Below are 14,193 nucleotides of genomic sequence, written 5' to 3'. Positions count from 1 at the left end.
GTCCTCCTTGATCAGCACGAGCATGTTTTCTTGGAGGTTCTGTGAGTGCGCCTTCCACTTGGTGCGGGTCTGCATTTCAGCCACGTACTCCAGCGGCCACCGCTTCCAAAAATGTTGTCGCATCTGCTCGGTTCGATTGTAGCGAAGCAGGCGATGTCCTCATCGCCTGCTTCGCTACGATCGAAGCGCAGCTTCCGTCAAGTCGTCGCAAGCTGGCGCGGTCACGGGCCTTCCTATGAGGAAATGGGCTGGACTAAGAGGGGAAAGGTCGTTAGGATCTGTTGACAGAGGTCACATAGGTCGGCTGTTGAGAACAGCTTCAATTGAAGTTAAAACAGTTGTGAATTCCTCAAAGATCAATCGAGCATTCCCTACGATTTTACGAAGGTGATGTTTCCACGACTTGATTCCAGATTCCCATAAACCACCAATATGAGGACTATATGGATATATGAATTTAAATTTAATATTCTCATTCGTTGAAAAATCTATAATTTTATTCGAGTTATTTTTAAGGAACGAGCAAATTTCTTTTTCCTCTCCTACAAATGTTTTTCCGTTATCGGAATGTATCTCTGCCGGTTTACCACGGCGAGATATAAATCGTTTTAATGCTAAAATGTAATCATTGGTCGAGAGATTGCTAACCAACTCTAAATGTACAGCGCGTGTTACAAAACAAACAAAAAAACAAATGTAGCCTTTAACTAATCTACTACCACGGCCTTTTCTATTAAGAATCGTTACAGGTCCTGCATAATCAACACCACAACACATAAACGGATAACCTGGATGTAGACGCTCAGCAGGTAAGTTACCCATGATAGGAGTCAAAGTGTTACCCTTCATACGCGCACAAGTACCTAACGCATTGTCTAACTACTTTTCTAGCTAGGTTTCTGCCGCCTATAGGCTACCAACACTCACGCACGACACCTAACAGTAGCTGCAGACCGGCATGTAATAATCGTTTATGTTCGTCTCTAAACAATAACAACGGGAAATGATGTTTACGACACAACAAAACCGGATGCCTTTTGGCATAACTATATTCACTCGCATTCGGTGGCAGATTGTATTCGACAATCTCCGAGTCGTATAAGTTGGTCTTTGTCTAAAAATATATTAAGTCCCGATATCCTACTGTTGCGTTTAACAGGAATAGGTAATATGTAATACTAAATTATGATACGCTTGAGGAAACATTTGCCTCTGTGCTATGATAATCAACAAGCGTTCGGCCGCTCAGAGGTCATCGACTGACAACGAACCGGTTTGACGATGTTGTTTATGTTCCGCTCGTGCATTGTTTAGGAATCTAAGTATATAGGCTGTAATTCTTTTTAACTTATAAAAACTCGAATATCTATTAAAATTAAATTGACTCATGTTTTCCATGCTTGTCAAAGCGACAGCCTGGGATTTAAGCTCCGGCAATTCATGCGAATTAAGAGTAGGTCTATAGGACGGACTTTCCAAAATGTTTTGTAAAAATGACGGACCGTACCACCAACTACTATTCTGACCAAGTGCGTTTAGGTCAAAACCCCTAGATACTAGGTCTGCAGGGTTCTCCGTGTCGTTTACATGTAACCAGATTGAGTCACCCGTTAATTCGTTAATTTCGGACACCCTGTTTTGAACGAATTGCTTTAATAAGTGCGGAGACATACGTAACCAACCAATGACTATGGTGGAGTCTGTCCAGAAATAAACCCGATCGAATTTTAGTCTGAGGGACTGTACAATTTTGTGATACAATCTCGCAGCTATCAATGCACCTAATAATTCTAATCTAGGAATACTGCTTTTAGCGGGGCTACTTTACTTTTGGCACAAAGTAATTTTACCGATAGGGAAGAATCATTATAAGTTCGTACATACGCGCATGCACCATAAGCAACTTGGGATGCGTCGGAAAATATGTGGAGTTCCGTATGTTGCGTATGCTCACGTCGTATGTAACGCGGAACCCTTAAGTTTTGCAAACTATCCAGCGTACCAATAAAACTATGCCAAGTTCCAATTAAATCATCGGGCACTGGGTCATCCCAACCTATTTTACAACTTACCATACCATAACTTTTGTAATACTATTTTTGATCAAATAACCGCCGGCGCTAATAGATAGATAATAAATCTGTGATATTGCAGACAACATGACACGTTTTGTTAAATTAGACGTATTTTCTATTCGCGTTGTGAAATGTAATTCATCACTATTACTGAATCAACCTAAGCCGAGCGTGTTGTTCTGTTGATGCTCACCTATGGACTCTTTAGAAACAGTTGACGTAACATCAAGATTGAAAGTCCACTTTCTGAGAGGAAAGCAACCTGATCGAAGCACCTAGGAGATCTTGTCGCACGTGTGTAGCAAACCCTGAGCGTCATCTGAACCGGTAATTAGGTCATCAACGTAAAAATAATCGTTAATTATTTTTGAAACCTCAGGGTCGTCACAACACTTCGCGAGTTCCTTTATACAACGCATGCTGAGATATGGCGCTGAGGAAGTGCCTTACGTCACCATGTTAAGTTGGTGAATACCTAACGGTTGAGAGGGACGATCGCGTCAAAGGCTTAATTGTAGATTTCTCTTATCAGACTGTACTAAAATTTGGCGAAACATTTTCTCCACGTTCGCACGGGCCACGTACTTATTCTGTCTGAATCGTAATAAAATCGAAAAATATCAGTTTGCAATACTTTGCAAGAGACCTATTTGACGTAGTTTTAAAGCTGCCATCAAAAACTACCCGTAATTTTGTTGTCGTCGAGCTATCCCGAAATACGCCATGATGAGGAAATAAAAAATATGGCGATCCGTATGACTCAACACGACTCATGTGACCTAAGTCTAAATATTCGTGTATGAAATCACTATATAATTTCTTATAATAAAGTAAACGTTGAAATTTACTTAAATCTCGACTTAGCCCTTTCATATGACTCTCCGAGAGAATCAGCTGGTTCCTTTAAAGGAAGTCGAACACAAAACCTATCGTTACTATCGCGTATTGTCGTATTACAAAATATTTCTTGGCTTTTACGCTCATCTAATGTGAGTGTATTACACGATTTTGGCACCTCTTCTAGTTCCCAAAATCTTTTCATTCGCATATCAATCGTATTGGTAAAGTTACATTGAACCTCGTAATTCGTTGTACCACCTTGAATGCCGCCTGATATTAACCAACCCAACTTAGAGCTTTGTAAATACGGCCCGCACGCTAATCGTATCCTTTCTCCATCTAACAACTCCCAGAATGTATCCATTTCTATCAGAACGTCTATGTCTAAGGGCACGTTAAACGTAAGATCTGCAAGAGATAAGTCCTCCGGTTATACATAACGTAGTTAGGTCTATATACGCTACGGGCATCATAAATGTGATACACGGGAGAACTAAACACCTTAGATGTGTATTATAATCGCATGACTATGATCGCATATGAACATCGCTTAATAGACTCGAGTTAGTGACCGATTGTCCTACAACCCGAGAACGAACAGTGGACTGTATAAGAGGAAGATTTAATCGTTTACATAAACTATCAGTAATAAAACAATGCTGGCTACCACTATCAAGCAACGCACGCGCGCGGTGATATTCGTTTTCGGCATCAGCAATTTCTATTACCGCGGTGACCAATAAAACCGGTTGCAAACCTCTTGACTTGGTTTGCACGCTATTGTCGCACCCAATTATTCGCATATTAATATCGCATTTACTATGAAGTGCAGCCGACACATTCCGCACGTTTTTATCAGCCGCCGGTCAATTCCATGCTCGCGCGGTGGACGGTGCATCCACATTATTTTCTAAATGCAACTTTAACAACAATTCTAAATGCAAGCCGTTATGATTTTGTTGGCATTGTGTGCAAGGATCGAATGTACAAGCAGAAATAGAATGCCCCGATCGTAAGCAATTCGAACACAAGTTACTTTTCGCGACAAACTTAATTCTATCTCGGACCGGTAAATTTAAAAAACGTATACAAGTATAAAGTGCATGGTTCTCTTGACACATTACACAAATACGAGTTTGTTTCTCCGATTGCTTATTCCGCGTATTTACATAGCTATGAACGTGTTGTTGTGATTTAAACAGACTTTTCTTAGGTTCATTATTGGATAGTTTGCTTTCTTGTTGGAATTTGCTTATGTGAGTGTTTTTATTATGACTCAAACTTATCATTTCCAACATGTCTACTCTATTTTTCAAAAAAGAAAGCAAATGTTCCAAGGTTAATGACTCACTGTGCAGATCGGTGTGATAGAACCTTTGTAATTTTTCTACTCTCTCTCCGTGGTTGAATCTAGTTTAGTGACAATTAAATAAATAATTAAAGTGTCCCATGAGTCGGTGGGCTCACCAATAGATTTTAAAGCGCGTAAATTTCTATTCATGGTATCTATCAACTTTCGCATCTGCGCAGGAGATTCCTGTTGAATAGATTGAAGAGTAAACAAAGATTTCACGTAATTGTGAATTAAGAGACGATTATTATGGAATATTTAGCATATTATATTATAATAGCAGTACCACTTAAAGACGATCGTAAATAATGGAATTTCTGTATAGGATCCAAATCAACGCGATTATGTATAATGGTGATATAAGAGTTTTTAAATTCTAACCACTGATCATAAGAACCATTAAAGGTGGGTAGCTTAATCTCCGGTAATTTAACTGACAAAAGAGTTTCGCACTTAGAATTAATTGTACTAGTCTCATCAACCAATTTACATTTAGCAGAAGCCAAAATATTAAAATATAGTCGTTCAAAATGATCGCGATATTCTAAGTAACTAAGCAAATCGTTTTCATCGACCTTTGCTTCGATCTCCGACTGAATGCCGTTAAATGATTTAAATAAATTCTCAAAATCTATTATTCGTAACTGCAATTTAGCCCTATCGCATTTAAAGTTTGGTTTGCAATCTCGTTAGTATATTTTTGAAACAAGGTTAACCGTAACTTGGTCGCACCTCTTTGTCTCCTGAGGTCGGCCAAGTAATCGACACTTTTTTCACGTTTATGCGGAGATTTTGACACTTTTAACTTAGAATTATCTGCAGCCTGCATAAATTCATCGTCACTCATATTGGTAGCTTAAAGAAATAGGAACACTTTCCTGACCCGTAGAGGTCGCACAGAGGTCGCGGTCGAAAATGCTCGATATAACACGGCGCACATACTGCTGGAATGAGAAATCACAACACTCGATTAATTAATTTACTTTAGGATGGGAATGGGAAAAGGATTAGAAGGCCTGACCGTTTCTCGCTGAGTCTTCTCTCCTGGAGATCGGCGATAAAGTTCAATTGTGATCCGGCTCGAAGGTCCAAATGTTAGTATGTATTTATTTATTTATTTATTTTATTTATTTATTTTAAACACTAAGAATATTACAAAAATATATATACATCACACCCTTAAACCTACATTGGTTTGTCCGGGTGTATGTGTCGCTGTGGTCAGCCTCATATCTTCTCTTTTCCTGCCTATAGTAAGCTTCTATGTAACACGGGGCGAAATGAATGGCTTTATTATATCTTGTAAAAATATTCGTATATCTTTAGGAACGTCTGTTACAGTAGGAGTTTGCCGTGTGAGTGACTCGATACAATTCAAAATTCAAAATTACAAAACTGCGCCGCTCATTCATCGCTGTAGTGAATACTTTCCGGTAGATGTCATCACCGTATACGCGTTAACAATAGGCATCGAAAATTTTACCAAAAACAAGTTTGAAATGTGCGAAGAAAGCTCTCTCTACATGAAATAGTTGGAACTAGTCCACTCTTTATTATTATATTTGCATGCTTTTGCCAAGGCTAAGTAGGATTAAGTTCATCAATTTAATTTTGACACCAAAATTTATAATGTACCTACCCTATTTATAGCGAATAAATGAGATTGATTTGATTTAAGACAATAATGTGTATCAAATACACAAAAGAAAATAATAATTTGTTGCCAATGTACTCTAATGTCAATAAATAATATGCATATTGATATGTAATCACTTCCGAGAATTCCCGGGTTTTGTAGAAGGGAATGTCCACGTTTTTTTAGTTCAGCTAAATGAACCCCTTTAATATTCAGTTTCATGTGAGCATAACCGTGGCAATTACACTCAAATGTGATTATAAGCAGTTTACCAATAAGGACCAGGTAACAATAATAGAAATAGTAGTACAAAGAAAACTTGTTCGAATCCGACAGGGAATAACATAAGTTCGCTAAGTTTTCCCTCTTGTTTTTGCAGAATCCGAAATACACAAAGCAAATGAAAGAAGGAATAAAATTAAGAGTCCATACAACCCCAAATAGCTTTGATTCCGCATAACAGAGAATAGTTGAAACTTTGTAAAAAATATATAGTAAAATTGAGGATGTACACTTACTACTATACGATGTAAAACACGATTTCTAAAAACACAATTATTTTTCACTATTATTAACCACAAAGGAAACTAATTGAAAGCCGAAGAGGAAGCATGATGAGTTACTTTATACAACACAACGACTTCATTAAAAACCCGAGCAGAAATAATAGTGGAAGACGAGCATAGACAAGGATGCTCGAGAATAAGTTACTTTGATCAAACTAAAAGTAAAGTAGGTAGAGGACCTTTAATTAGGTTCCAATAAGTCGGGAAGTCCTTTTTTGCTTAGACCACTAATTAAACTTATGATGATGGCGAGGACAAGTTCGCGTTGGGGATCGTTTGTCACCTCGCATTTAGAGCTCATGAATGAACTGCAACGTAGACCGTAGCACTTACTTTCTGTTATCTAGGGGTGGGCAATGAACCACGTTTTTAAAAATCTTTGTTGAGTTTGCAAAAGGTTGATACAGTTGGTAGTGTACGTACTCTGCAGTTTACATAATATATTAATAAAAAATAAAATTTATTACCAAAACTTAATCTCCTTCCTGTTCTCTGCGTGCAGGGCGCGGAGGAGAACTGGGGGGAGATGGCACAAGATAGGACGCGCTGGTGCCAACTCGTATCGGTCAAGACTCACTTCGAATCGCTGAGTCAACGGAGTAAGTAAGAAAGTAGGTAACTTAACCTATTCTTACAGTTCATCAACCCAATGCAATTAACCAACAAAATTACTACATGTGAAATAAAATGTAAATTGATATTAAATAAAAAAAGCTATCAGGAACACACAAGCCTAATCGAGTAGCATCGGAATGGATAATTATCTCTGAATACTTTCAACAAGTATACTGCTAACGCTTAGTTCGTGCGCACTTATAGTTCATTATACTCTACCAAACCTAAGATGAAAGGATTAGGGGATAGACGGGGTAAACCCCACCGCCTCGAGTACAGGTATCTTAAGAATTTATTTTGAATGCGCTCCAGCTTCAAACGATACCGTATTTGATGCGATGCCCGAACTATGGCATTACTCTCGAGAAGATTTGTTATATGGGCATTATAAAATATTATTATATTAAAAAAATAATAATTTTAACAAAAAAAGTTTGTATTTTTGTAATTGTGGGTAATTACACAAGCTAACTAAAACTTAGTGTTTGAGTTGGCGTTTATAATTGAAACACCATGAATATATATATATATATTATTAAAGTTTATTTTTAACTTACATTGAACTACATGAGTTGAATGGCGACATAGATGAGAGAAAAAATACAGGTGTTGCCAGCAATAATTATATTACCAAATTTTGTGTTGTTTGTTACTAACACTTAGCCTTTTAATCACTTCTTCTAAAGTACGAAAAACGATACAAAACTAATAAGTCCTGATAAATAGAGCTCGGACTATGATGGCTACAATTGGAAAGGGTGCTGGTGAAATTACAGGCGCATGGGACTTGTCAACTTATGTCTCAGAGTGCAGTGGCAGTGCCCCTCAGATCTTTGCGATTTAAAGCTTTGAATGGCACTGCAACTGTTATGGGCAGGCGTGTAGCTTACCATCAGGTGCAGGATTTGTTCGTTCTGTCATTTAATATTATAAAAAAAGGGGCTCAGAGAGAACTTTATGTCTCAGGGCGACAGGCGCAGTGGCTCCTCAGACCTCAGCGATTTTTAAGCGCTGAGTGGCACTGCAACAGTTTTGCGTACACGACTAGTTCGTCCCGCCTCTTGGTATGATAAAAAAAAGACTTTAAAGTGTGTAGAGTAGCTACTACTCTTTATTTAGTTTATATTTAATTAATTTCCTTGGCATGTTGTTAAGGAATAAATATAGCTTTACAGCCCTAACCTAAATTCACATGGGTTTCAAAACGTAGGAACAATATAATATTGTAATTCTGAATTCTAATAAATAGATGATAAATCTGATAATTACTAAACATAGAAATTTGGAAGCGGGAGCACTCGGAAATCCGAAAATTGAAATGCTGTACTATAAGCAAAATAACACGCAGGTATGCCAGTCGTATTACATGAGAGGCACCTGCGCCTTCTTTCTGTAAGAATACAGGCAGTCCTATGCTTTGTTATTTAGCAGCCAAGCCAGCAGTTCTAAGTGCACCGAATGGACGGTAATGGCCCTCCGTAGTTGTTACTTTATAAATTCGTAAAAATACATCTACCATTGCAGCTGTTACCTTCTGCCGCCACGCAGTAATGTGAGCATTAGTAAGGTAAGTATGCTGGTGAAATTACAGGCACATGGGTCTTGTAAACATTATGTCTCGAGGTGACGGCCGCAGTGGCAATGCCCTTCAGATCAAAGCGACATACCTGGTCACATCAAGTTTTCGAACTTCGTTCTCTAGGTGGGTGGCATGTCAACAACATAAGGATAAGGTATGTAAAATTTCCAACCGATAGAAGGAGGATCCATGGAAATAAACTGAAAATTTCCTGCACGTACTTCTCAGAAATGTATTATATGAAATTAAAATGTTTACTTGTGTGATTTTTCGGTATCAAAAAATCTACCAATAATGGCGAATAAATGTTCTCTTAAAAATTACTGTAAATTATGGTTTTTATTCACAGATTTCATTTCATTTAAAATGTATTATTATGTCAAAGTATTTAAATCATACCATGTTTAGGATGTCAATATTATAATGTCATTACAATTTTACCGTCCTATTTAATTACATAAGTTACGTTACATCACAAGTTACAGATTACATTAAACATCTATGGTGTCAATCTTTTAAGGTAAGAGACGTCGGTTTACTTATTGTACGAGTTATTTTTGCTGTCCAGAAATTCTTTTACGGAGTGGTAACAATCGTTAATTAATATTATATATATTTTATGTGTAAGTGAATTGGATGGCAACACGTTTAGGTCACTGGGTAGCGAGTTAAATATCTTTATGGCCATAAAGAACAGACTAATTTCTGTACTCGTCAATCGGCAATATGGTGCTCCTAACAAATTATACAAAATGCTGTCGGAGTTGATGTCGTGCATGTCGTGTAACACGTAAAAGTTCCATGTCTTAAAAAATTCTGGCTAGTACTTTACAAATGTATCTATTTGCTTTATGTAAATGCACGGGAGTGTGAGAATATTCAGATTATATCCGATGGAAAACCGAGAAGACGGCCACAAAGGGTGCTGGTGAAATACTGTTATGGACAGGCGTGTAGTTTACCATCAGGTGCACGATTTGTTCGTCCCGTCACTTGATATAAAACATACATACATATATAGTGACGGGACTCTTTTATATTTAAAAGAACCTACTTCAAAAGTAGATGTCTTTATTTTTATAAAAGTAAACAAGATTCTTTTTTTATAGACAATTTAGTTCTTGGGAAATGAAACTGTATATGTATATTTTTTATTAATATTTATTTTCCAAATTTAAATGGTAGCACTACTGAGGTACTCGGTTGCCGGTAACAAACACGTAAAAAAATACAGTCAAGAACGTCGTCTGTTTTTCGTTAATAATATTTTTATCTAATTATCTACATACGTAATTTTAATATATAGAATGCTTTGGAATTTAAATTGCATATAGGAAATGAAACTATTTTTCCGGATTTAAATCGCGTATATTTGTTTTTTCAAACAAACCGACGTTTCGGACCCTTAACAGACCATGACCATGAGACGTCACGGTTGAATGAGGTGGTACAGTCAACAACCAGTTATGTCTAATGTTAATACAAACCAAGCTATTTTTTCACTATAGTTACAAAAGTTATTAATTAAATACCTTATTTTTAATTTTACAAAGAAATATTCCAATTTACGCTATATTACGATTTACAAATTATTTTTTTGAATTAATTTTTATTAACCCTTAATCGGATGCGAGCTAATCGGCTAGTAATGATAGGTTTTTCAGTTTATTCTGGTTAAATATAATATAAAGAAGAAACCCAATTTATAAGAAATTAAAAAAAAAATAGTAGGGTTGGTTTTTTTAAGGTGGACAATATGCGACCATTGTCTGATAACTGTGATGAAAAGTGGCAACTATGTGGCCGTTGTCTGAATAGGAAAATAAAACTTCCAGCAATTGTAATGGAAATAAATGTAATACGTAATAATAAAATAATTAAGATTGTTACATGTATTTTTCAGCTAAATGAAACTTTTTAAAACATCCTTTGACGCAGAGAGATACACCACAATATGAACATTTTATATTCGACCTCTTCGTTTCTTTCTTGGTCGAGCAAAACTTGCAACGCTTATATGTCTCCTGTGCTTCCGGGAAGTGCACGCCAACACTCTGAAGACGAATTTCGTCTGGCACACCAAAATTTCCACCTTTCTTATTTTTAAAAATAATTGGCCTCTGTTTTTTGCATGTGAAGTCACTAATAAGTGCTCTTGCAAGTCGCAATCTAAATTCGCGATGAGCAGAATCGCGTTTTGAATGTTTTGTAAGATACAAAACGTAGGAGTTAATTATTGCAGCATCAAACATAAAAAAAAACAAGCGCATCCAAAACTTCCTGGACTTCCTTCCTGTTGGATAGGATGAACGGAAGTGATCAAAATGATCGACGCCGCCCATATACAAAGTATAATCTGCTATCGCTTTCGGACAAAACACCTCTCTCTTCGTGCCATCTTTTTGTGTTCTCTTTACTACAGCAATCTCAGATTGTTTATGTGCAGATGATAGGACCGTCACTTCTTTTGTATCTAACCATTTTGCAGCGACAATAGGCTTACTTGTCATTGCATTGAATTCATTTTTGGCCAGTTTTAATTTTTTGTCCTGTGGTTTTTCCTTCATGAATTCAGGTAACCCTTTTCTGGTCTTCCTTACAGTTCCAGTCGAAAAAATACCATTCTGATACAAAACATCTACAAGTTTGCAACTCGTAAAGAAATTGTCGAATGTGACTAGCGAATCACGAGGTACATTCCTACACAAGTTTGTTACCACTGTGAATCCCAAACCAGCTTCATCTTTATTGTCTGTTTTACCCGTGTAAATTTCGAAACAGTACAAGTACCCAGAGCGCGCATCGCATCGAGCCCACACCTTGTAACCACGTTTTATTGGTTTCATAGGCATGTACTGCTTCATGCAAGATCGACCTTTGAATTTCACCATGCATTCATCCACTGAATATATTCCAGATTCTTCAGCCTGTTGTAGGAATATTACATTGAGGTGTTCTACTAAAGGTCTGAGTTTATGCAACCTGTCGAAGTTTACCGAGTCCCTAGGCGCTGCAGTGCTATTATCATTTACATGTAAATTCTCTAATAACTTCTTGAATCTGTTCAAGCTAAATGTTGATGAAATATCTGGGTTGTTGTAAAAACGATCTGATGACCAATATAACTCAAAATCTGGCAAGGGATGTAAACCCATCATAATCATAACACCTAGAAATGCCTTGATTTCAGTTGGAGTAGTAGGCTGAAAGTTTTTGCTACTTTTTTGAGTAGCATAACGATTTGTTTCAGTTACAATTAGATCAATTATCTTTTTGGAAAAAAAATTGGTAAAGTAGTCAATGGGCTGGCTTTTATGTGAATATGATATTTTTGGACAGAACTTTGATGAAAACTGAGGTATCCGATGAGTATTTTTTTTTATTTTCCAGTCTTCATTAGTTCTTACTGGTCTCAAGTAAGTCAAATCCAATGATGAACGGCTTGCGGCACCAGTGTAATTGTCAGACAAATTGGCAGTGGTAATATCTGCACATATTTCTACCTCATTATTCTCCTCAGGCACAGCCGTTATGTCCACTTCACACACATCATTGTCAGCATTTTGCAAACTGTCCCCAAAAATTTCGTCCAACCTGCGGTCAATAAGGTCGTCATCAGGTAGTTCTGTCATAGCAACTTGAGGAGAAGGCACAAAAGGTTCATCATCGTCGTCTGAATCGATATCCGACCAATTTTCTAGAACTTTTATTAGTGCATTGTTAGACAGTGGCCTATTCGATGACATCTTTCCCTGTAAAAAAATTAAATTGCTCAATTAAGAAAATAACTCTCAAAAACTATAGTAAATTACACAAGATGAAAGATAAACAAATACGAAAAGAACGGACAATGGTCATATATTAGCCACGTACTTTCAACACATTTTTTAGATATAAATTATATTGTAAACTACCGTTTCTGTACCTTCAACACTTAAAAATATCATTAAATCCACAAATAAATCATAATTATTTACTTACCGAAATTTTTCAAGTCACAAATCAAATAATTCAAAAAAAAACGCGGTCAGAGTACCGTTTATGAAACTTTTTACCGCCAATTTGAATTTGACGTTCATTAGCGCTCTATTCTTTTATTTTTTTAGGTAGTACTACCAATATGACAAAATAGAACGTTCTTTCTAGTAAAAAAAATAAAGTTATAATGGATGCGTTCAGATTTTACTACTTTAAATAGTTAAACAATTTGACTTATGTAGGTGGCATGTATTCTACCATTGTTTGAATAAGGGTTAAGTTCAATTTATTATTAATTAATAATAGAAATTAGAAATTACAATTTAAATTGCATTTTAATCATCGTGTTTCTTCTTGTGTGTGTATGTGTATTTGATCGTAGGCAATGTACAAGGCTGAATCATATACCCATTTCACATGTTTGAAAAAAAAACCGACTTCAAACTTTGCAATCGGTTACCGGCGACCACCCTTCGGGGTGAAACATTTTCTCCAAATTTAAATGGGATCAAAGGGCCTACCATAACCTTTCCAAAAACAGTAGCTTATTATAATTAATAATAATAGGGGTTAAAGTATGAAATTGCCGATTTGTACTGAAAATCTAAATTGTTTATTTTTTAAATTTTTAACAAATTTATTTAATCAAAATAGTTGCCATTATTATCTATACATTGCTGCCATCTAATGGGAAGGTTATTAATGCCTTTGCGATAGAACTCCGACGATCTAGACTGCACAAACTGTGTGAAAGCATTTTGTACTGCCTCCTGGGAAGAAAACTTCTTGTCACGTAGATAATTGTCCAAATCACGAAAAAAATGGTAGTCCGTTGGAGCAAGGTCTGGTGAATACGGAGGATGACGAATGGTTTCTAACTGCAGTTCCTGAAGGGTCAAAATGGTTTCTCGTGCTGAGTTCGGCACAATAGACATCTGCCGTTATTGCTTGACCAGATCGGAGAAAACTATAGTGAATAACACCATGCTGAGACCACCAAACAGTTACCATTACCTTTTTATTTGTAAGTTTTGCTTTAGGACACTGTTGTGGCATTTTACCTGGGGTCAGCCATTGCATTTTTCTTTTCCGGTTATCATAAAGAATCCACTTTTCATCACATGTTACAATTCGATCCAATATTCCTTCATTTCTGTACCGGTTCAACAAGGCAACACAAGTTTCAACACGCGTTTCTTTCTGCAGATCAGTCAAATCATGAGGTACCCATTTTTCGTATTTTTTTATTTTATTGATTTGACGCAAGTGAGTCAATATTGTGGGTAAGGTAACGTTAAACCATGCCGCTAATTCCTGGGTAGTTTGACTAGGATCGGCTTCCACTATCTCTCTTAATTCATCGTTATTCACCTGTGTGGGCGGTCTTCCTCGTGACTCGTTCTTTAAGTCGAAATTTCCATCACGAAAGCGTTTAAACCAAAATCGCACGGTGCGTTCATTAGTAGACCCCTCTCCAAACGCAGCATTGATATTGCGGGCTGTTTCTGCCGCGTCAGTTCCGCGTCGGAACTCGTATTCAAAGATCACTCGAA

At 36.9% G+C, this 14,193-nt stretch overlaps 1 protein-coding gene across 1 annotated transcript; it reads right to left on the bottom strand.

Annotated features, from left to right (window-relative positions):
* Positions 1 to 174: 174 nt before the first annotated feature.
* Positions 175 to 12,408, bottom strand: LOC113231869 (piggyBac transposable element-derived protein 3-like). The gene is made up of 3 exons (XM_026466405.1): positions 12,070 to 12,408; positions 11,166 to 11,865; positions 175 to 278 (listed from the first exon to the last, which is right to left on the bottom strand). Exons 1-3 carry the CDS (start codon positions 12,406 to 12,408, stop codon positions 175 to 177), a joined length of 1,143 nt encoding a protein of 380 aa, XP_026322190.1.
* Positions 12,409 to 14,193: the final 1,785 nt, after the last annotated feature.

This window comes from Hyposmocoma kahamanoa, unplaced genomic scaffold, assembly GCF_003589595.1.
Source record: "Hyposmocoma kahamanoa isolate Upper Pololo Valley unplaced genomic scaffold, ASM358959v1 66, whole genome shotgun sequence".
Lineage (NCBI taxonomy): Eukaryota > Metazoa > Arthropoda > Insecta > Lepidoptera > Cosmopterigidae > Hyposmocoma > Hyposmocoma kahamanoa.
This window is presented reverse-complemented; position numbering and strand designations above follow the sequence as displayed.

What these genes read in the sequence shown, in the direction of transcription:
- LOC113231869 (XM_026466405.1), bottom strand. Translation starts at nt 12,408, where the DNA reads ATGTCATCGAATAGGCCACTGTCTAACAATGCACTAATAAAAGTTCTA. An exon ending in ATTTGACTTACTTGAGACCA is followed by an intron (nt 11,866 to 12,069) that starts GTAAGAACTAAT and finishes AAAAACTTTCAG; the next exon opens with CCTACTACTCCAACTGAAAT. An exon ending in TGAATTCAATGCAATGACAA is followed by an intron (nt 279 to 11,165) that starts GTAAGCCTATTG and finishes CTCTGTCAACAG; the next exon opens with ATCCTAACGACCTTTCCCCT.